The following is a 24,282-nucleotide window of genomic DNA, read 5'->3' as shown; positions in this document are numbered from 1 at the left end:
TCATAGTTTGATCAATTGTGACCCATGCAACAAATGATAATTCCTGGAAGAAGACAGAGATCATTTATATTCTTTTTTTTTTTTTCCTATCTTTTGTCTCACCAAAAAGCATGTGGGATCTTTGGTCCCCTGCCAGGGATAGAACTGTGTCCCCTGCAGTGGAAGTGTGGCATCTTAACCACTGGACCACCAGGAGAGTCCCTATCATTTATATCCTAATGATAGCTAGTACTGAGTATCGGCATTTAGCTCAACCTAAAGTCTATTGACTAATAGACCAAACTTTGGCATCACATAGACCTAGATTAGAAGATCATATATACCACTTACAGCTTAAACCTCTCCAGTTGTCATCCTGTAAGATAGGTATTACAATGGTCTGTACTTCGTAGGGTTGTTGAGAGGGTTAGATGAGATGATGCTTATAAAGCATTTACCATAGTTCTGGGCATATAATAGAGTATATTAGCTACATTCATTACCACTGGGCTCACATATTGCTACAAATTCTGTTTATTCTGTTTAAAATGAAGCATAATCAAGGCTTTGATCATTGACCCAGCAAGAGTTTAAGGGCCTTAAACATTCAACAGGTGCTAGATATTATGCTAGGAGGGCATGATGAACAAGACAGACAGGGTCCCTGCCTTCCCAGAAGTTGTTCTTAACTCCATGCAGAATGTTCATCTCTGAAGGTTTAGAAACTCGGGTTGCCTCAGAGTGATGGTCCCCCTCAGAACATGAAAGAGGTTATAGCAAGGGGTGTTAGGCAGCTATGGAACTGTTGGCAGAATTTCACCCACACTTGAGTGGGCCCCAGAGGAACTGTGGCCTCCAGGGAGTGAGAACAGTAAGTCTTACCAGGTCAGTGTAGGCACCGGGCCTTAAGTGCAGTGCTGTCCAGGGGCTAAGACCTTCACACTGCGTAGAGGCAGCCACTGGGCTTCTGCAAGGGCCCCTCCTATTTCACCTCCTCCTCTGTGCATCCAGTTCTCATGCTAAACGCAAATGTGAGACTGTGATGGTGACCAAGGACGAGGCCCCAGTCTGAGCCACTCACCAGAGGAAAGTCATCGGGGTCAATCCATACGATGCTCAGGTCCGGGTTGTCTGTGTTGTCCCGGGCAACCTGCTTCAGGATCTCCAGGAACTCATAGCCATCTGAAGCAGGATGCAAGAAGGTTGAGTAAGCTCTGCGCATACATGGTTTCTAAGAGGGAAAGCAGAGTGCCGCTTTTCCATAGGGTTTCTTAGGTTATTTGGTGCATACCCTCGATTACAGGATTATTCTATAAAATGAGCCAGATGAGAACTCCAGACACAGAGCAGCTTATTCAAAGGAAATGATAAACATTTTGAATAAAGAAATTAAAAGTTTCACAGGGAAGTGTCTGGTTGTAACTCAAAGCTAAATTCCATTTGCTAAACCGCCTGTAAAAATTGACCAGCCTAGGAGTCAGAAAGTGCAACCCCAGAACAGAGAAACTCCAGACTGGTTCTCAGTGCTCTGCACCATCTCTTAAAACGGATAATTTGTTATCCCTCAGAGTTCCAGTTCCCCAGGACATTCACTCTGTTGACCAAGAACTTTTCGCCTGGATCCTTAGTTTTCTACAATCTGGAGTTCCTAAAACTTTCAAACCAAGTGGGCTTCTGATTGATGTGTGCGTGCTAAGTCGCTTCAGAGTGTCCGACTCTGTGTGACCCATTACTGCAGCCTGCCAGGCTCCTCAGTCCATGGGATTCTCCAGGCAAGAATACTGAAGTGAGTTGCTGTGCCCTCTTCCAGGGGATCTTTTCGACCCAGGATCAAACCCGCATCGCTTACGTCTACCTGCATTCGCAGGTAGGTTCTTTATGACAGTTGGTTTCAAAGCTCTGAATTAGTAAATGGGGTTCCCTTCCTCCCTATCACTATTTCCCTGAGAGCTCTGCCCTCTTCTCGTTCAATTCACAGCATTCATTGCCCACCAGGGGAAGGATGATTCATATGAAAAGCAAATACAAGCCTCATTAAGACAAGCTGATGGCTTCAAGAGCACAGAAAGCCTAAACCTTGAAGAACTAAAAAACAGAAACTTTATGTCATAAACAAAAATTTTGTTTAGTAAGAAAAAAAAGGAATGTTTATTAAGAGAAAGCATAGCCTAAATCTTCAGCATCCCTCTCCCCAGCTCCCAATCAGTAACAAAGAGTTTAGGTTGTAACAAGTCCCTGAGAATAAGCTCTGTGCCAGTGTGTATGTGTTTGTGTGTACAAGTCCAGGTGCTGGAAAAAGCACGCCCATGTGTCCACATATAAAAGCTCCATGATTTCAGGGAATCCCAGAATATAGGGGACTCATGGTTTGTTTTAGAATAAAACTCAGGAAAATGGAAAGACCTCAGAGTCTCTTGGTGAACCCTCTGGTGCAAGAGCCCTAGGACAGAGAAGACTGTAAGGAGGCCTCACTGAGTTCTCTGGGGGGATACAGATGAGGTTGAGGGGAGATGGATCTGAAGAGGCCCAGCAACTGGGATGAAGGAGACCAGTGATGACTTAGTAGCTCAGACGGTAAAGCATCTGCCTGCAATTCATGAGACCTGGGTTCAATCCTGGGTGGGGAAGATACCCTGGAGATGGCAATCCACTCCAGTATTATTGCCTGGAAAATTCCATGGACAGAGGAGTCTGACAGGCTGTACAGTCCATGGGGTTGCAAAGAGTTGGATATGATTGAGTGACTAACACACACAGATACAAGGAAGACCTGTCCCCATGCTGGGTGGACCACATACTGGAAAAGAAATCTACGGCATTCAATCAATTTGGCTTCCCTGTGGCTCAGACAGTAAAAAATCTGCCTGCAATGCACGAGACAGGGATTTCATCCCTGGGTCAGAAAGACCCCCTGGAGAAGAAAAATGGCTATCCTCTCCAGTATTCTTCCCTGGAGAATTTCAAGGACAGAGGAGCCTGGTGGGCTATAGTCCATGGGGTTTCAAAGAGTTGGACATGACTGAGCGACTACCACCACCAGTCAATTTGAACCCCTCTCTGCAGCCTCTGTTGAACACACCTCTCCTCTCCCCAGGCACCCTAGCCTTTGTTTGGCTACCTGGGACCTCTTGGGAAAGTATTTTCCCTGCACTTCCTCTTCCCTAATACACTCTAGGCAAAATGCACACTATTTTTAGCAGCTCTGCTTTGAGTGAGTGTAGTCTTTTTTTTTAAGTGTGGCTGCTGCTGCGGCTGCTGCTAAGCTGCTTCAGTTGTGTCCGACTCTGTGGGACCCCATAGACGGCAGCCCACCAGGCTCTGCCGTCCCTGGGATTCTCCAGGCAAGAACACTGGAGTGGGTTGCCATTTCCTTCTCCAATGCATGAAAGTGAAAAGTGAAAGTGAAGTCGCTCAGTCGTGTTGGACTCTTCGCGACCCCATGGACTGCGGCCCACCAGGCTCCTCCATCCATGGGATTTTCCAGGCAAGAGTACTGGAGTGGGGTGCCATCACCTGCTCCTTAAGTGTGGCTAAATCATACTAAAGATTCAGAGTGGACCCCTCAGCCCTTGTTACCTGGAAGGCAGAGCTACCTCTAGCAGAGAAGAGGGTCTTTATGGCCTGCAGCCCTATCCTGCAGAGATCTGGGTGGTCTGGGTGATTTTTCCATCTATCCTCTGAATTGTATGACAAATTAGACTGTATGACAGAGATGGACGGGGTTTTGTGCTTTAGAGTTTATCATCTATCACTGTAGGGGTGGGAGTGGAGGTGGGACTATTCCTCCTGCTGCCTGCAGGTGTGGCTGAGAAGGTCCCTCCAGAGTGCCATTGGCTGCTGCTACCTGGACACTATGAATCTGCCTTCTCTGGGCGTGTCGATGTGCCACAGGACAGGGACTATGGTGCCACCTGGGTTATCTCTGAGTTTATGTATCATCAAATACACAGACTGCACTGGGGGGTTTTTCCTCAAGAGCTTCAGTCACCACTTTCAGCAGCCGAGAAGAGATGGATGGCTACAAATAAGGTGCGGCTGCCAGTACTCTGGAAAGCAAGAATCACATGTGACAAATCAGAAATTCACAGAGAAGATGAAATTCAACAACACAGTCCAGAATTCATGTAGAAGGTAAAGCTGAAGTGCAAAAGACTGACTGACGTAAGGGAAGGCAGAAACAGGTCTAGGTACAAGTGTAGAGGAAGAAGATCTGAACGGAAGCCGAACACACAAGATGGCACTGCTCGTTTCTGATGGAAAACCCACATATCACGATTTATAAATAGGAATGTACATACAGGGACATTTCTGTTTCAGAGCAGGTTTGGAGATAAAAAGAGAAAGATTGAAGGAACAAAAATTGGGTCCTGCAAGAAAAATCAAATGATCTGGAGTTTTTACGTAAACAAGATAAGTCAAAATTGTGGTTTAATGCTTGTTTTTAAAAATACAGAAAGGTTTTTTTGTGAGGAGAATATTCTTTGTGCCTATGGAGGAGCGAGGACAGCTCAAAAAACATGCCTCAAATAAATTAACAAATGAGTTGCCATTAACGTTGGGAAGTTTCATCCAGAGTCAAGGGCAGTTTTTGACATTCCGGATGATGTATTCTGTAATGGGCTACTCCCTCTGCATCCCTGAATATTTCCAAGAACAGAACCTGTTCTTCAGGGAGGCAGCCCAGCTTGATTCTTAAACATGTGGACCCTTGGGCCAAATGGTCCAAATCCTGGGTCTGCTGTTTGGAGTGTGACTTAGGGCAAGTCATTTAATGTCTTGGTTTCTTGTCTGTAAAAGGGGGATGATAACAATAGTACCGATTTTGTGGACTGATTATTAGTTACATGAGTTAGTGTCTATAGCACTTAGATGATGCCTGACACAAAGTAAGGCTTAGTTATGATTCTTCTGAAATTCTCTGACATTCTTCTGCCTGAATACGAGGAACCTGGCCGTTCATCTGTTTATCCAGTGCTTATGTCTTAAGTGCAATGATCTGGGCACAAGGGTGGGCTAGATACAGCTTTGGACCCATGTGGCAGAGAAGACATTTTCCTGTGCAGTTACCCCAGGAGGTGGTATATCATAGAGTGATTCCTTCTGGTCCCTGTTGCTGATCGAAGGCTGCAGGGGTGGCTACAGCAGCTGCTATGACTATGAGAACCTTGCCTCAGTGCAGGATTAAAGCAAGGTGTACTTACTTTGTTTTAAAGTCATTAGGTTAATTTTTATATTCCTGATCCAAGGCTCGCAAGCCCTATTTACCTCCATTAATCCCCAGCCTGAAATCCTTGTTGGAATGAATTCTCATTCATCTGTGAAAGTAGAATTAAGACAGCTACACTGCCCTCATATGTATTTAGTCACTAAAATTTTAACTTACAAGTTCAGTTTCTTCTTAGGGACCACTTCTGTTTCGTTTTAAAACAGGTGTCCTGGAAAAGGGACACATCCACTGTGGATCCCTCTTTTTGACCAAGAAGGCAGGTGTTGGGAGCCATATTTCACTTTCATAATTCAATGTTAAGCACAAGACTAGTTCACAGTTGCAACTATATGAATGAATGAATGAATGAGTTTGAAATTAATGAACATTTTCTTATCAATGATATACCCAGCTTAGAGGCCTTGTAAGACTGTGACCATGTATTTCTCAAAAAGAATAGCCTGTAATTCTTTTTTAAAAGGTAGATTAAGAAAAAAGAGGAAATTTTATTGAGATTTATAGACTAGCAGTTATTTCACCATTGAAAGTAGAAAGCTATTCTCTGTGGTCATTAGTTAGAGAAGCCACTATTCTCAAAGCCAGAAGGGATTCCCAAATATCCCACATATCCAGGCAGGTGTATAGATAGCCCCACCCAGAACATTGGTCTGTCTTCTCTCTTGAATGTTTCCAGCACTGAGACCCTCTGGCCTCCCTAAAGGTCTAGTACAGAATCAGTAACCCAGACAGCCAAGAGTTGTTTTCTTTCATCAAACTGAAATTTCCTTTTTTCTCAAGAAGTCCATCTCCCAACTTCTTCCTTTAAGCACACAGGGTATTGTTCTTTATATGCAGGAAGCCTGCGATCATGTTGCCCAACCTTGATTTTACCAGTATTTCTCAAGCGTTTACTGGCTACTGGCTGTTAAGTACTTTTGCATTTAATCTTTGTATCTAGTCCTGATGAAGGGTAGGAAGATGTTATTATCTCCATTTTAAAGAGGATGAAATTCAGATGCAGGGAGAGTGCCTGATTTGCCCAGCATCTCACACCAGCAAGTGGCAGAGCCAGGATTCTAACTCAGGTCTTTGGTCTACACCTCAGGTTCTGTTTCCATAGTCCATAGTGTGTGGTCTCCACACACTGACCCAAACTGCTGCATCTTCTTGCTCAAGTCTGTGCTTGAGATTCGAGCACCAGGAGTGAAAGCATCCACGTGAGGGAAGCGAGGGCGTGGGCAGTGGGAGACACGTGGGTGGACCTGGGGGCTGGTGGGCTGGCCTTTGCCTCCCCCTTCCCCAGTAGTCACGGGCCCCTTCCCCTCTTTCTAGTCTGCAGCTGAGCCACAGCCTGTTCAGTTGGCTGTCAGTGATTTCCCTGAGTGTGCCTGGAATCTCAGAGCTGGATCCAAATAAAGAAGAGGGGCCAATGGTAAAGAATGCAAGTAATGGAGATGCAACACAGAGATCAGACTATGGACACAGGCGAGGGGGAGGATGGAGAGGGTGAGATGAATGGAGAGAGTAGTATGGAAGCATAAACACTACCATATTTAATATATATATGTGGGTATGTTAATTGCTCAGTCAGGTCCGACTCTTTGCAACCCCATGGACGGTGGCCCACCACGTACCTCTGTCCATGGGATTCTCCAGGCAAGAATACTGGAGTGGGTTGCCATTCCCTTCTCCAGGGGATCTTTCCGACCCAGGGAATGAACCCAGTCTCCTGAATTGCAGGCAGATTCTTTACCATCTGAGCTACCAAAGAAGCCCACGTAAAATAGGTAGCCAATGGAAATTTGCTGTTTGATTCAGGGAACTCAAACTGGGCTCTGTAACAGATAACATATGTACATACGTGTGGGCTAAGTCGCTTCAGTTGTGTGCAACTCTTTGCAACCCCATGGACTGTAGCCTGCCAGGCTCCTCTGTCCATGGGATTTTCCAGGCAAGAATACTGGAGTGGATTGCCATTTCCTTCTCCAGGGGATCTTCCCAACCCAGGATCAAACCCTCATCTCTCACGCCTTCTGCATTGGCAGGTGGGTTCTTTACCACTAGCGCCATCTGGGAAACCCCGGACATATGTACAACTATGGCTAATTCATGTTGATGTATGGCAGAAACCAAACCAATATTGTAAAGCAATTATCCTTCAATTAAAAATAAATGAATTAAAAAAAAAAAAAACAATAAACCAGATGCAGGTTTGATCCCTGGATCAGGAAGATCCCCTGGAGGAGGAAATGGCAACCCATTCCAATATTCCTGCCTGGGAAACTCCATGGACAGAGGAGCCTGCTGGGCTACAGTCCATGGTGTCACAAAGAGTAGGACATGACTGAGCACACATACATGCACGCCTGATGCAGTGAGAGCTCTGATTCCTTCCCTGCCAGATGAGACTGGACCCTGAGATCCCACGACCCAGAGCCTAGGGCTCAGGCTGAGCCAGGTTTCCCACGGTGAGCAGGAGGCCTCTGGGAATCACATCTTTATGGGAGGAGACGATGATCATTATGCTTTCCTCCTTCCCAGGCAGGGAGGGCCTGGTGGGAATGAGGCTGCACAAGCCCTGGGGGACCAGTTCCAGGCCAGTTCCAGCCGTGCCAGAAGCCAGGGCCTGTCTGGCAGACACATGTGTGTCTCAGACCCAGCAAGGGCCCCACAGTAACAGGTCCAGGCCCTCTGCACGCTGCCCACCAGGCCCTCACACTGTCCTCCTGACCCATCCTCAGGGGCTGGCGGTGCTCATCCCATAAATACGCTGGAGACACCCCCGCCCCCACACTGCTACCCCAGGTGCAGTTATGGGACTCGGAGTCTCGCTCCTGGAGACAGGCCTAGGCTTGGGGAACCGGGCTGGATGGCGAAGTCCTGTGACTATTGCTTCTGAGGGAGGTGACACAAATAAGCAGGCATCACGTGGCTTGCAGGTTGTGTCTGGACTTAGAAGACCCTGCACAGGTCACTTAACCTCTCTGGGGCTTCTATCTCAACTGACAATGGAGAAAAGAGCTTCCCTGTGACCTTGGGGGCTTGTTGATAAAAATGATACTATTGTTATCATGCCAGGCACTTGCAGAAGAGACTGCAAAGATTTTCCCTGTCTTCTTTCTTTCCCACTCCATCAGCATTTAATTCATGTCAAGTGTTCTTCACTATGTTCATCCTTCGTTAGTAGGAGGGCTCCTGGTGTCATTGGGCAGGTATATCCTGTGTGCCCACGTGTATCAGATCCAGGGCCAGATGCCGGGACACAGAGGTGTGGAGGGCAGTCACCTGAGAGGTCTCCTCTCAGAGGCCCACTCAGTGCGTAAGCAGCAGCGTGGCGTCTGAACCTGGGCCCTTTGGGAGCCATGGGAGACAAAGTTGAGAGCATGTCCCTGACAAGGTGAGTCACTCAGTCAGCTGTTAGATGGGGGCCATGGTATGGGCCCCACAGTCCTGAGCTGGCCCCTGAGGCATTAGCATACCCTATCAGTCCTTACCATGGCGCTCCTCCTCTCTGTCTCCTAGCTCTTGTGTGTGTGCATGTGTGCTAAGTCGCTTCAGTCGTGTCCGCCTCTTTGCAACTGTGGTCTGTCAGCCTCCTCTATCCATGGGATTTCCCAGTCGAGAATACTAGAGTGGGTTGCCATGCCCTTCTCCAGAGGATCTTCCTGACCCAGGGATCGAACCCTCGTCTCTTATGTCTCCTGCATTGGCAGGTGGGTTCTTTACTACCAGCGCCATCTGGGAAACCCGAGCTCTTGGGGTCCGGAACTGGTGGGCAAGGCAAAGGGTACAGGAGCAGAGGTGGCGGTTACAGTCCAGGGCTTGGGGCTGGACTGCCTGGGTTGGAATCCCAGTTCTAGCACTGATTAGTCATATGACCGAGGGATGCTGCTTAATGTCTCCATACCTTTGTTCCCTAACTGCATATCAGGGAAGATGATAATGACAGTACCTATTGCTTACAAGGGCTTCCCTGGTGGCTCAGTGGTAAAGAATCTGCTTGCAATGCAGGAGACACGAGTTCAATCCCTGGGTTGGGAAGATCCCCTGGAGAAGGAAATGGCAACCCACTCCAATAGTCTTGCCAGGGAAATTTCTTGGACAGAGGAGCCTGATGGGCTACAGTCCATGGAGTCGCAAAGAGCCAGACACATGATTTAGCGACTAAACGATGATGACTACCTATAAGCACAGGGCTGCTGTGAAGATGAAATATGCAGATATTTCAGTGCTTGGAACTATATTTAGCAAGAACTGCATTTTAAATTTGATCAAATTTAAATTTGGAAGCTCAATTAAGCAGTCAGTCTTCCTATTTGAGGCAACTAGTGTCAAAAACATTTTACAAGAACCTGAGGCTGTTGAAACTCAGTTGGAACAAGGGCTTGGACCCTTGCACTAGGGGCCCCTCACTGGTTGTATTCCATAGGCTCAGACAGCAGCCTCAGTGCATCTCAGTGCATCTCCAGCTTGTTAGTGCTGATGTCCCCGGTGCCCATATCCATCCAGCATGAGCTCACGTAGAAATGCCACTTTGTGACCCTTTCATCCAGTGCTCTAAAGATGTCAGCCTGATGCAGACACCTCTGGGGGCGGCAGGGGGGATGGATCATTTTCACACCTGTCAAACAGTAGATCTGGCTGCATTCTGAGCGCAAGAGCTGAGAGGAGGCTGTGGAAGAGGAAGCCGGGCAGCACCACAGGGCACTGGGCAAGACCAGAGAGCTGTAAAGGTCATTTCCAGCCAGGCCTGCCTGCAGTCACAACCGGGGGGAGAGCTCACCGCAGAAGAGATCCAGCAGTTGTGCTCAGGGCCAGAGAGCAGGCAGGGTCTGCAATCCCTGAACACAAGTCCTCAACTGGGACTGTCAGAACCGCTGGGAGAGTCCTTGAGAGACAGGTCACTCGGAGAGACCTTTATTACTGCTGCTGCTGAATAATCGTAGATTCCAAATCTGGGAGCATCAGTGGGGAGGTAGTTTTCTTCATTGATTGGGCTCTCAAGCTTCCAGGTGGCTCCTTTCTCCTCACTCCCTCTTCTTTTTCTTGCTCTCTTGGCTCCCACCTCCCCCATCCCTTGCTCAGAGCCCGCAGCTGGCTGGGGCAACCCCAGGGAGGTAGTGTGGTTGGGTGGACAGTGCCCAAAGGAGCCATCCAGAAATCTAAACTCCTGTGCCTGCTATGCCTCTAACGTGCCATCTTGAGTGCTTCACTGAACTTCTTTGGGTCTTTTCAAATGTTGGAGGTGCAGAGGGTGGTAAAGGACAGCGGAGAGGAAGGAGGGCAGGCTAAACAGTCACTCAGACTCTGCAGGGTAGTAATTCTGAAAGATGGGTAGACACGAAGTAGGGCTTTGTGTTTCAGGGTGGGGCTATGCACCCAGTCAGCGCTCAGTTTAATTCCAGATCCACTGCTCCCCAGCAAGTCAGCTGCTCTGGGCCTCCTCGACTTCATCAGTTGTAAAAATAAAAGTAGTACCTCCCACATGGGGTTACTTCATCTAAGAATACAATAAGTCACCATCATCCTCATCTTTATCAGAATCACGATGTAGTCAGAGGTCAAGACAGCTTGCCAGAATTTGAATCTTGGCTTGAATACAGCAAGTGATTTGGGCAAGTCATTTAACCCTTAAGAATCACTTTTCTCATCTGATGTTGGGGGGATCATCATCTTGCATATATCACATGGTGGCTTTAAGGACCAAATAGGACCACCTCCATAAAGCCCAGAGCACACTTCCTCCAGACTCTTAGCTCTTTAAGAGACCTGTACTATTTTCTTTGGTGACTGGGTAGGGGTTTGGTTGGTGCAATGGGCCCCGTGGAGTTTGTTAGCAAGAGCAGCTATATCAGGAAGTACTGTCTGGGTAGGAATGAAATTCCTAGTCCTGCAGCCAGGCCCCTCTGCCCTGGTTACACATCAGTGACCTGCAGTAATGACTGACTAGTCGCAGAGTCAGGAACTTTCACGGAAAAGTCTTTCTCTTTCCCAGCCCTGAGCGGGCCAGTCCCCCACCCCCTCCCTGAGGAAAGATGCTGTGAGCCCATCCTCCCTCCCCAACCTCCACCCCCAGTGCATTTCTTCCAGCTTCCCAGTAACAAGCCCCAGCATGGGCTCCTGTGGGGCAAGACAAGGCTTCAGGCCCAGGGATATTTGCGCAGGGAGGAGGTGGAAGTAGTTTCAGGAGCTTGATTCATTACAGCAGCAATCTCGGTCAAACAGGTTCCTGCAGCTTCTCCGAGGCCTCTTTGTTCCATTGTTCCAGAGAGCCAGACAGGCCTCCCCACAATCCTGGGAGGGGGCAGGGGGTGGGGAAGGAAGCCCCCTGGAGTCTCGCCAGCAGGCTGCTGCTGATGGCCATTTCGTCTCTGTTCACACAACACCAGGGATCCCATTCGGTTTGATTATAGCTTGTAAACCTTGGGCAACTGGCTTCTTTGCTATTTTCTTCTCCAGGGGCTGGGGGTAGCCAGAATTGTGGAAAAAAGCTGGAAACGTACTGATATTTTTTTTGGACACAGATTAGGTTTTCTTGAAGAGTTTTCCCAAATCTGCAAGTCAATGATGGGAAAACTGGGACACGAGTGAACATTCCAAAAAATTAATGAAAAAAATGGGAAGGAAGCTTTCAGATAATTTGGAGCATAAATTTGTTTTTCATACAGAGGAATATTATTTGACCCTAAAAAGGAATGAATTATTGATGCATACCACATACAGATGAATATGGAAAACATTATGGTAAGTGAAAGATGCTAGGTACAAAAGGCTACATATTACATGACTTCATTTACATGAACTATCCAGAACAGTCAAATCCCTAGAGACAGAAAGTACATTGAGTTGTTGCCAGCGGGTGGAGGAAAAGGGAATAGGAGTGGCTGCTAATTGAGATGAGATTTTTTTGAGATGATGAAAGTGTTCTGGAATTAGATAGTGGTGATGTTTGCACAACTTTGTGAATATAGTAAAACTGCTGAATTGCACACTTAGGAAAGGTGAACCTTAGGGACTTCCATGGTGGCCCAGTGGCTAAGGCTCAGTGCTCCCAGTGCACAGGCGGGTTCAATCCCTGGTCAGGGAACTAGATCCCACATGCTGCCACTAAGAGTTCGCAGGTCACAACTAAGACCCAGGGTAGCCAAATACATAAATATTTAAAGAACAGTGTATCTTATGGTATGTGAGTTATACCTCAATTTAAAAAATTGCATGATAAAACCATCTGGGTTTCAGTTTGTAAGAAACTGTGGAGGCTGACAGTGTTTTACCAAAGAAACAAAATGCTGTTCAGATAGTGACGAGCTGGGCTCGGTCTCAGCCAGTCATCAGCATATCTAATCATCTGCTCACAGGTATTTATTAAGCACCTACTCTGTGTCAAGGCACAGACAAGAACCAGGTATATATTGATGAATGGGACAACCGTCCCCTCTTTGTGGCCTCCTACTAGCTCATTGTGCCCTCTTTGGCAGTTTGTTGAACTTCTCTGACCCGCTACTTCCTTATCTGTCTTTATGAATGAATATGTGAGGCTGAGGCAAATGCCATACAAATGTATCTTACCCGGAACAGTGGTTCCCAAACCCCACAGGGCATCAGCACTTGGCTCAGAGCTTGTTTCAGTCAGTCCCAGGTGGCTCGGTGGCACTGTTGGGTTGGGAAACCCTGCCCAGGCACCTCATCGCCTGGCTGCTTAGCCATCCTAAAGGAAGTTCCCTGCCTTCTCTGGTTGCATTTCGGATTGCCCCAAGTCTTCCAAAACACACTTCACAATCACCGCTTACCCTTCCCTTTGGGAAACTTTATTTACAGAGCACTGCTGTAGGAATCCAGAATTTTACCACCTGCAAAATTAATTTTTCCTGCCCTTCACTCTCCACTGGTGTTAAAAAGAATGAAACCAGGAAAAACTTGACCAGCTTAACACTCATTTATAGGGTCATTTTGTACTTTAGAAATAAGCTGCTTGTTTTGCCCAGTTCTCATTATTTGGTGGAATATTTTCTATGAAATTTCCCAAGCATAGACAATATTTTGCAGACCAAAGGATACACAGTTGTTATTTTAAGGTAGGATTGTAATTCATATAGGCTAGATCACAACATTGGTAAATGAAGTTTAAATGTGAACAGAAATTTACCTCCCTCCTCCTATACACAGGGGCTTCCCTGGTAGCGCAGCTTCAATGCAGGAGACCCTGGTTCCATTCCTGGGCTGGGAAGATCCCCTAGAGAAGGGATAGGCTACCCACTCCAGTATTCTTGGGCTTCCCTGGTGGCTCAGACAGTAAAGAATCTGCCCACAATGTGGGAGACCAGGGTTAGATCTCTGGGTTGGGAAGATCCCCTGAAGGAGGGCATGGCAAACCACTCCAGTATTCTTGCCTGGGGAATCCCCATGGACAGAGAAGCCTGGTGGGCTACAGTCTTTGGGGTCGCAGAGTTGGACACGACTGAGCGACTAAGCATAGCACCCACATACACATCCTTAAAGCCAGGATGTTTTAACATCCTCCTCCTTAGTCCTCAGTGCTTCTTAATAGGCAGCTAGGCAGAATGAGGTTCATACTCACTTGTGCTGTGCTTAGTCGCTCAGTAGTGTCCAGTTCTTTGCGACCCCACGGACTGTAGCCTGCCAAGGCTCCTCTGTACATGAGATTGTCCAGGCAAGAATACTGGAGTAGGTTGTCATTTCCTTCTCCAGGGTCATACTCTCTTGCTGCTGCTGCTGCTAAGTCGCTTCAATCATGTCCAACTCTGTACGACCCCATAGATGGCAGCCCACCAGGCTCCCCCGTGCCTGGGATTCTCCAGGCAAGAACACTGGAGTGGGTTGACATTTCCTTCTCCAATGCATAAAAGTGAAAAGTGAAAGTGAAGTCGCTCAGTTGTGTCCGACTCTTGGCGACCGCATGGACTGCAGCCCACCAGGCTCCTCCGTCCATGGGATTTTCCAGGCAAGAGTACTGGAGTGGAGTGCCATTGCCTTCTCCGGCATACTCTCTTGCTGCTGCTGCTAAGTTGCTTCAGTCGTGTCCGACTCTGTGCGACCCCAGAGACGGCAGCCCACCAGGCTCCCCCGTCCCCGGGATTCTCCAGGCAAGAACACTGGAGTGGGTTGACATTTCCTTCTCCAATGCATAAAAGTGAAAAGTGAAAGTGAAGTCGCTCAGTTGTGTCCGACTCTTGGCGACCGCATGGACTGCAGCCCACCAGGCTCCTCCATCCATGGGATTTTCCAGGCAAGAGTACTGGAGTGAGGTGCCATTGCCTTCTCCCGCATGCTCTCTTAGCTGTGTGCATATTTGAATGTGGAATCATCCCTAACAGGCTACCACCAGGGGGCGTTCGTTACCTTGCGGTTTGCGGAAGACCGGAAATGACGGAAGAAAGGGTGAGGGCTGACAAAGGAGAGAGGTCAGTTTTGGCTTAAGGTGTGTAAGAGTGGGGATGGGGTGTAGGGTTCCTACCTGGGTCACTCCTCTCCGCAAAGGCCACAATATGGATTCCGTTCAAGTCATCTTCCTGTGGGAGAGAAGAATCAAAGTTACTCTCTTGGGTGGAAAGATACCAGGGAGTGAGTCCTGGACAGACTCAGAGGCTGGAATGAATATGGGAGGCGGTGGAGCGGGGTGGACGCAGGGGCATACATTCAGGAAGGGAATACTGATGAGCCGCGGGGAAGACTGTGGAGTTTAATCAATGGGTTTGCAAAACAGGAAAACACCAACCACACACAGACATTAGCATGAAAAGGGCCTCACTCCCGTGGGCTGGAGGATCCAGGAGAGCAGCAGTAAAAGGCAAAATGAGGAAGAATGTGAGTTTGGTTCATCAGGAGCTCCGAGAGCCACAAAGCATTCTGGACACACCTCCGCGAGTGCATGTGTCAGTCTGTGTTTCAGGAATTCACCGCCAGCAAATATAATCAGCGATATACCAGATTATAGAAACTTCCGAATGCTGCTAACAGATCCTGAAAATGTCCTCAAACAGGTAGCAGACAAGACTCTATGAGATAAGTGAGGATGTGGGTCTGTTTTGTTCACACAAGAATCTACACCTGTGTAGTGCTTTTGTTAAAGACATCTCTTATTGAAGAAGCAGAACCTGTGTGGTCAGTAAGGGGCGCTTTGCTGTGAGTGATCTCCCAAGTTGTTTCCTTGGGATCCTTTCTGCTTGCCAAAGCAGGATAGATCCTGAGAGTGGGCAGCTGCAGGAAAACTCTGGAATTTAGACTTAGGGAAAGTTGAGGGTGTGACAGTAAAAGTGTGTGTGGAGGTTGGAATGGGGTAGAGAATCTAGAGAGTGTTTCAAATCCATGGGCAACCAAGTGCATCTCATGTTTCTCTGTCTGAGCAGAAAGGACCATATATGCACCCTGTGTCTCTGCACTGATTATTCCTGCAGAAGGAGCAACAGGAGCTTGGAGGGGCCCCTCTTATGAGAAATGTGAGCCTCAGGAGACCTGGCGAGGAAGCCGTGTGAGAATGGGGCACCAGGGACAAATCTAAGTGAATATGATTATCGCTGACACCGGCCGAGGGATTCACTGTGCCCTGAATGTCATATTGGAATCATCCTAGGGGAAAAAAAAAAAAACTCTAGGCATCTCAAACCTCTCATGATCTCTGTTTCCATTTCAGTTGATTTTAATGCTGGTGCAATCCTATCTAAATGCTAATTTTTTTTCCTTTGAGTTTGGAATGGACAAAAACCTCCAAATGGTCTAAGAGAGATTACATGGAAAATATTATTATTAAAAACAAGAGAGTGGGCACTGCCATGGTCAGACTCTGGGGAATTGAATTTTACAGATATGTGTGTGCACGCATACGTGAGTACAGGTTTATTACACAAATCTGACGGCAACCAGAAGGGGAGTCTGAGCTTTCCCTGTTTTACATTTGCTATTATCGCCAGACAGAATATCCTGATCAGTTCTCATTAGGCTACCCTGTGACTCTGTCTCCTGTCATCAGTTGGAAGTAAGCAGTGTTAACTCTAGGAAGAAGGCTTCATTTCTGTGTACCCTTCTACAGTGCATTTAGAAATTAGTTTTAGAATTAAGAATCCATGTTAATTTGCTAATATGGCTGTCACTCCCAGGCCTGCGATGGCCCCTGGATGAAGAACCATAACCCAGAGAAAGAGCCTTTTTCTTTATGGATCTCAAAGATTCAGCACACAAACCTGTATTGAATACCTGCAAAGAGGCAGTTGCTTTTCAGTGCCAGGTATTTTCCATAATCTCACAGAGCAAGAATCCATGGTCAGGCCGGTAAATCAGGGCTACTCAGTGTAAATCCAATGTGCAAGGTGAGGGAAGAGCCAAGCTGACCATGCACTGGCCTGAGAACACCCCAGGGGCTTTCTCTGAACCCCACAGCCTTTGCTGTGCAGATCACGCAGTTAGTCATCACATTGCCTTGAAAATAACCTTTTTAATTGCACAAATCTCTCTCAACTGGATGGCAGGCTCTCTGAAGGAAGGGATTATGGCTTAAAATAATAATGATGGTGAAAATGGCAACAATGATATTTGCCACTTGCCACACAATATATTGGTACTTTGTAAATACATTATTTCTGAATCTCAAAGTCTGATTCCTATTTAATGCTTCAAGAATTGAGTGACTTACCTAAAGCCATGGAGATGGTACATGACAACTGGGATTCAAGCCAGCTCTGTCTGACCCCAGAGTCCATTCCTTTTCTTTCTCAATGACGGGGTCGCAAATAGGCCACTGTGACATAAAACTGTTTTGGCTGAAGGTATCTGAATTCCTGAAATCCTTTATCTGCCTAAAAGCAGAGCCTCCCCAAGAACTCAGTTGTCATCACTCAGACAGACATTATCACAAAATTATCGTATCTGCCATCTATTCTCCTAAGGGCCCATTTATCATTCAAAAAAAGTCATTTTGTTCTCCCAGAAGTGCTCCTCTGCCCCCCACCCCACCCCCATTCCCCATTAAGATGGTGTATAAGCCCCTCCTTGAGTCACGTTTCTCCCATGCATGAATAGCTAATTAAATTTGTGGTTTTTACCTCTTGCCAATCTTTTATCAGTTTCATTTGCAGGGCCTAAGAAATAGACCTAAGAAGGTAGAGGAAAATTTTTCCTGACATGACCAACAAGAGAGAGAATGGGCTCTGCTAATCTATCGTCTCTCCACAGGCTTTGCAGAAGATGTTGCAAATGCTGGTCTTTCTTAAGTTGAAAGAGGCCAAGGAGGGGCTTTTAGGCCAAGTGTCTGAGCACCAGATCCCCCAAAGCAGTGGAAATTTGGGAGTTACTGTGATGACTACCTTAGTGTAGAGTTGCTAGCACTTTGTATGTCCCTCTGTCATAGCATACTGGACTGGTGTTCTCTTATTACTGGGACTGTTTCGTCTACTCAACCCTGAATTCCTAAGGACAGGACAGCAATGCTTATTTTTATAACGTGATTAGCACAGTGTAATAGGTTCTTCTTAATGTCTGTTGAATTTTTTTTTATAAAAAGAGTATAGTGATAAAAATCTTACATACCTCTTGAAGAAAATTAGCAAATATTAGAGATACCAAGGAGAAATGGAACATCAGTTACCCATCAATCAGATATTACCATTGTTCATATTTAACTGTTTCCTTCTAGTCTCTGTTGAACGTTTGCTCTCATGTTGAATGAAGAGATGCAGAGAGAAGAAAAATAGTTAAAACTGTGATTCCCTAACTAAGGGGCAATCAGTGATGTACGGGTTCCCTGGAGGAGATCCCTGGCCCCCTCTGGGAACGACTTTCCTGTTGCAACCAAGGGAAGATTCTTTCAGAAAGAACTGCTGAGTCCCAATTTCTGTGGGCTTTTGCCGAGGACTGTGGCTGACAACTGGCTAGGATGGAGGGCCGGTGGGGAGGCAGAGTCTCAAAGCAGAGGGACAAGTCAGCACTGAGTCTGGACACTCGCTGAATATTCTAAGTAAATAAATAGCTATCTGATTTACACACAGCAAATATTCCCAGTATTTTGGGAATAATAAGTTATATTTTCTGTGATTTACTGCTGTAAAAACCTGTACAGTTGGGGAGAGAAGCCAGTCAATGGTTGCTTTAGCCCTACCTGGTTTTTCTATTTTATTTAAATATCTTGCAATGTCTAAGCAAGTGGGTGTTGAAGATTAAGATTTTGAAGTTCACGAATTGGTCACTTTCCCCAGCCTGTGCAGTGTAAGTTGCTGTGGCCAAAGAGCCCCTGAAAGTGGGTACATGTGGATGGGATAGGGACTGAGTGGCTTCCCCAAGATCCTTCTGACAGTCTGATTTCTGTTCCTCTTTCAGGATGCGAAGATAACCCTGGGTGGCCTGTCCTGCCCTGTCTCCCTAGTTGGAGACTTGGATGAGGGGCTGGCTAGGGCTTCTGGGGATGTCATATGGATATTCCACGATGGGCTGTTGGAAAGGACTAAACCCTTCTGGTTGCCCTTTTCTCTGCCTGGTTGAATTCAATACACAGCCCCTTTCCAATTAGAAAACAATTGAATATATACTAATGTGGAAAGTGTGAGCCATCACTTTTATTTTATAGCAAAAGCTATAACTTATTCATTAAGTGAAAAGAAAGCAGACTGGGTTCCAGTGAAGCCAGATGGCAAATTTCCTTTCTGAATATCTGCCTCTGATACGGGAGAGGGAGTATTTCTTCAGAGCAGTGTGCAGGGGGGTGATTTGAGAGATGTCCATGATCAGAAGGAGGGGGCAGGACTGTCCTACAATGGTGGTGTGGTTTTGGGTGGGATACTGCTCTCTCAGTGAGGAAAGGCCTGAGAGAAGGATTCTACAATTTTGCAGCGTTTCCCTTCCAGGAGCCTAGAGACTTATCTCTTAAGAATGAACAAAACAAGAATTAAAGATAAAGGCATAGCTGAACAGAACAGTAATAATCACTCTCAATTTGAAATGGTACCTTGTCTCATGAAAGACAAAGACAGACCAACAACCTATTCCAGATTAAAGGCAACTAAAAAAACATAACAATCAAACACAAGCCTTGGATCAAAGTTTGGATCACTCGCCAGGAAAAAACAAATGTTTTCTCTTGCTATAGGATATTAGTGACGACTGGTCAATTTAAACATGGAATGGTATGAGTATTAACTTCCTGCTTTGGATAAGCATACTGTGATTCTGTGGGCATTGCACGTGGCGCTCGTAGTAAAGAACCTGCCTGCCTAAACGGGAGACGCAAGAGACTCTGGTTTGATTCCTGGGTCGGGAAGATTCCCTGGAGAAGGGCACGGCAACCCACTCCAGTATTCGTGCCTGGAGAATCCCATGGACAGAGGAACCCGACAGGCTAAGGTCCATAGGGTTACAAAGAATTGGATACGACTGAAGCAATTTTGCATGCATGCACACACTGATTATGTAAGAAAAAGTTCTTGTTTTTATACAACTTCTGAAGTGTTTAGGAGCAAAAGGGAATTGGGTCTGCTATTTACTCTCAAACAGTTCAGAAAAATTCTATATCAAGAGAATGTAATAAAGCCAAATGTTAACATTTGGGGAATCTGGCTAAAGAGGTCATGAAATTTGTTACACTGTTTTTTATAGGTCTGAAATTGTTTTAAGTGAAAGGTGAGAATATTTTTAAAAAGGAATATTATTTTTAAATCATTGTTATACCATTTTTGTTATTTTAAAATCCAATAACAAGACCTCCTAAATTTTGAAAGGTTTAAATATTAGGAAAAGACGTTTCTATTGTGCTGTGTTGCTCTTAAATAGTCCACTCCTCCAGACTGAATTATTTGCCTTTGGTGTGAAACGTTTGTTTTACCTTCAGATATCCAAAGAAGTTACATGCCAGTAAAACAGAGAGTGTCAAGTTACTCCATGATTCTGTTCAGCTGTCACTTTAGACTCTAAATTAGAGAATTAGTAAACACAGGCTTCCATGTTAATCTCTTTCTCCCTACCACCAACCCTTCTCTCCCTCTCCACCAAAATGTTGCCTTATGGGGACATGGTCCCCTCTAGGATATGTGCTGGAGAAAACAAGAGATTTGGTTCCAGGTGGTCTAAATTTAAGTCCCCAGATCTAATGCTTATTAGTTATATATCTTTGAGTAATTGATTTAATCTGTGTGATTGTCAGTTTTTCTAGGAAGCTAAAATACTACTTGTTTTATATCACTTTCCAGAACTGTTGAGAGATCCAAGGGGCACGTGAAATGCTTTGAAAACAGCTTCACAGACTTTGGTTGTGACTGTTTACTGAATTCTGGCCCTCTTTATAGTGCTAACCCACCTGACATATTGTCTGACACAGACCTCGGGGACAATCTGACTTGGCACTTTTCAGTGCCTTGAGTTGGTATTTACAAAAACAGCTACCACGCACTGATGGAGGACCCACTGTGTGTGGGTTCTTCATACCTTTCATCCCCACAATAAGCCTGATTTTAGACGCAGGAGCTAAAGCTCAGAAAGGCCACGTGATTTAAGGTAGGACACAAAGCGGCTCAGAGGTTAAAGCGTCTGCCCACAATGCGGGAGACCTGGGTTCGATCCCTGGGTTGGGAAGATTCTCTGGAGAAGGAAATGGCAACCCACTCCAGTACTCTTGCCTGGAGAATCCAATGGATGGAGGAGCCTGGTGGGCTACAGTCCACAGGGTCGCAAAGAGTCAGACACGACTGAGCGACTTAACTTTCACTGTCTTTCACTTTCACAAAGCTAATAGGTGGCAGATTCTGAACTTGAGCCCAAGTCTGAAATGCGTGGTCTGAGCTGCTTCTACCTGTGACCTTGGGTTTCTGGTGGCCAGTGAATGAAAGCCAGTAGTCACTCTAGGAAATGAGCTCAGAGATAGAGTAATTTTGCCTAGTGGCCAGCCCAGGGGAACGGAGTTGTAACTCAGTGTGATGCTGTCCACATGTCAAATTCCCCACCACCCCAGACACCCACTCCAGGCAAATAAGACTTGGTTTGAGGTTTGGAACTCAAAGGGGTATTCCTCTTGGGGAATGTACTCATCTCTGCAAGGCAGAAAGAGTTTGCCACTTTCTTACCCATGTTTCAAACATATCTTCTGGGCGCAGGCGACGTAGAGTGGGTCTGGGGGGAAAAAAAAAAAAGATAAACTTCCTTGAATAGAGATGACCTCAGCTGACACCAAAGCCCCAGCACAGTGAAATGTAGGATAAGATGTTGGTTCACTTTCCCAAGTCCTACATAATTGTTTTCTCTCTTAAGGAAACAGCAGATCGACCCTGTTGTGTGTGACACAGAGCTGGGCCTAGAGGTTTATTCATAGGCCCATTTGAGCCCAGGATTATAAAGTCTATCACAGATAATGGGTCACAGGGAATGGGGTCACTTATGCCCGGGCCAAGAAGCCCTTTCCCTTTTCACTGATAGGGGACACTCCTGAGAACCCTGAGCAGGCCCAGAATCAGGAGACCCAGGAGAGGAAACAGCCCAGAGCTACAGAAGTTTTATCACCAGGGTGATCCATCAAAAGCCCTTGAGGGAATGTTTGGAGGAGCAGGTCGGATCTATCTTTTGCTCAGTTTCAACTTCTTTTTGAATGTTGGCAAATACTGTTAGCCTTGTTGGTATTTATTCATCCGAGTGCTGCTTCCCTGTGGGGACCAAGGCCGACCCAGTGATGGAGTCATTATGCTCCACGTTCAGTGAGCCCGTGTGACCGTGAGGAGGGGACGGTGGGTGGATGAGGCGGTAAGCCCACCACCATGTTCCATGTTCTGGTATTGTCTCTCCCTTAAGAGCTGAGGTCAGCAGACTAAATACAGATGGAAGGTCCAATCCAGCCAAGGCTGCTGTTTTTATAAATAAACTTCTGTTGGGACACAGCCACACACATTTGTTTACATATGGCCCATGACTGTTTGCTCACTACAACGGTGGAATTGAGTGCTTGCAGCAGAGACCATCTGGCCCACAAAGCCTGCAATATTTATTTTCTGGCCCTTTACAAAAAAAGTATGCTGATCCATGCTAGTGCTAATGGTATCAAATATTCCTCTCCCAGAAGTTCTATGCACAAAATGTTCATCCTTGGCTTCATTACTCAACTACCCTGAGCCCAATTCCTTGATCTGTAAAATTCAGATATAATTTGTTATATCCCCCATAATGTTGAAGATTAGGTAAAATAGCTTCCCAAAGCCCCTGGCATCATACTTTAGGATGCTAACATTAAATCACTATCATTATCATTGTGGAATTTTACTTGTGACATCTTACTGTATGAGGTGATTTCTTCACTGCGAGGAGGTGGTCTAACTTTGCTTGGAAATGTAAACCCATATTCAGAAAATGGAGCCACTGATCAGTGACCAACAAAGCCACACTGCCAAGTTCAGTTCTGCTGGGGTACTAACTCCAGGTTGTTGCTCTTGGGGGTCTGAAACGGTGGGACTGAGAGGCTTGTCTCCATCCCCCAGGCCCTGGATCCCCCCTGCTGCCACTCCCTGCGTGCCATCTGGGGCACACCTTTGGTGCTCTTTCACAAACTCCACGAGCTCCTCTTCTGTGTAGGGTTTGTCAGGGATGGCAATGGGCTCGTCCATAAATGGCTCGTAGAAGTCAACCTCATTCATCTTCAAGGACAATTTCTTTGCAACCTGAAACAATTAGAAGCAAGACAATAGTTTCCTTGAACAGCAGTCTAGAGTAGCAGTGGGTTGTCCAGCTACAAGTCTGTGTGTTCTCTGCAAAAGACATGGGAGTGTATGTGTGGTTTTAACTTAAATGTTGAAATGATAGGAACTCAACACCTAGGCCTGGCCAGACCCACCTCCTTTTGTGATCAAAGGACAGATAGAGAGGAAAAATCCTCTCTGGCAGATGAGATCCAGTCAGGGCCAGAGAGCAGTCAGAATGGAAGGTGGGAAATTTAATTCCATAATCACCATCACTGAACTGTGTTTGCCAGGGCCTGGAGGAGGAAGCAAATGTCAACAGATCATGTTCAGTGTCCTGGGATGCATGGATTTAATTGAACCGATTTTGATAGACCAGGCAGTTGATGGAAACCATGTAAAGCACACAGGTACTCAGAATCCGAGGCCAACCCATTAGTCTGTCCCCGATCAGCTCATAAACTGTAATTACTATTTCAGTTGAAGCATTGGCCTGAGGGCTGTCTCTCAGTCCTGGGTGTGTCTGATGGTTTCTGAGCCTCTGGAAACTGCCTGGTTGGTTACCTGTCAGAAGGTGACTTGCCATCCTGGTTTGTCCAGGGTGGAGGGGTTTCCCAGGATTCAGACTTGCAGTGCTCATGCTGGGAGAGTACCCAGCAAGTGAGGATGAGTGGCTTACCCTGTGTCAAATAGAAAGCACAGGGAGCCCGCCTATAGACTGGGAGCTGTGTGCTCTCTTGATTAACATGGCTGTGCAGTCTGGTCAGGACAGAATGGTTGCTGTGTTCACCGGCAGAGCTGCTGAACTCACGTCTCCTTTTGTGAAATGATTCGAGAGGCTTGGAATGTGCAATGCTCTGTAGAAAACCAAATGCCATTCTTTTCGAGTTCAGAGCTGTGGTCCCAGAAAGCACAGGGATGAACAGTGGTTCCCTTGAAGCTAAAGAGGAATTGCCTAAGAGCTGACACCCTGTGGTGGTAACCAACGGTGCAGAGGCCCAGGGCAGCCATGACTAACTGGGGAGGCGGGGGACTGGGTGTTACATAAGCGGTTACACAAGGAGGTCCATTCTGAGCCAACACTGGTATCCCTATGGCTTTTGTCATCACTTGCTATTAATTCCGGGTCACTGTATTCCATAAAGACGTTTTTTAAGGACTTAAGGGAAAGCAACACTCACATGCTACTCAAGAGCTAACAAAAACAGCTGTGTTAAGAGCCAAAGTCTGTCAAAGGGATTTAATGGTGATGTTGATTTTGCTTTAAGGGACAAAAAGGTGTGGGGTTTTCTCTTTTTTCCCTCTTCTATGGTATGGGGGTGGTGTGGATGATGGGGTGGGGAATGTGGTTAGGGAAAGGGGAGGAAAGAGCAACCGTACAACCATGGGTTGGGCTTACACACAGTTCTTCACAAAGGCCCTCGCAGAATGAGCTTGAAAATG

At 46.4% G+C, this 24,282-nt stretch overlaps 1 protein-coding gene across 1 annotated transcript in view; it reads right to left on the bottom strand.

Moving 5' to 3' along the window:
• CASQ2 (calsequestrin 2 (cardiac muscle)) overlaps positions 1–24,282 on the bottom strand; it is a 70,708-nt gene that overhangs the window by 3,625 nt on the left and 42,801 nt on the right. Inside the window, exons 6-9 of the mRNA XM_010830739.1 lie at positions 22,691–22,821; positions 21,244–21,289; positions 14,661–14,715; positions 1,061–1,161 (exon numbers count right to left, since the gene is read on the bottom strand). Coding sequence (XP_010829041.1) covers positions 1,061–1,161; positions 14,661–14,715; positions 21,244–21,289; positions 22,691–22,821 — 333 coding nt within the window. The remainder of the gene's footprint in view (positions 1–1,060; positions 1,162–14,660; positions 14,716–21,243; positions 21,290–22,690; positions 22,822–24,282) is intronic.

This window comes from Bison bison, unplaced genomic scaffold (assembly GCF_000754665.1).
Source record: "Bison bison bison isolate TAMUID 2011002044 unplaced genomic scaffold, Bison_UMD1.0 scf7180017864519, whole genome shotgun sequence".
NCBI classification, from domain to species: Eukaryota; Metazoa; Chordata; class Mammalia; order Artiodactyla; family Bovidae; genus Bison; species Bison bison.
Note: the sequence above shows the minus strand (reverse complement) of the source record. Positions and strands in the feature narration are given on the sequence as shown.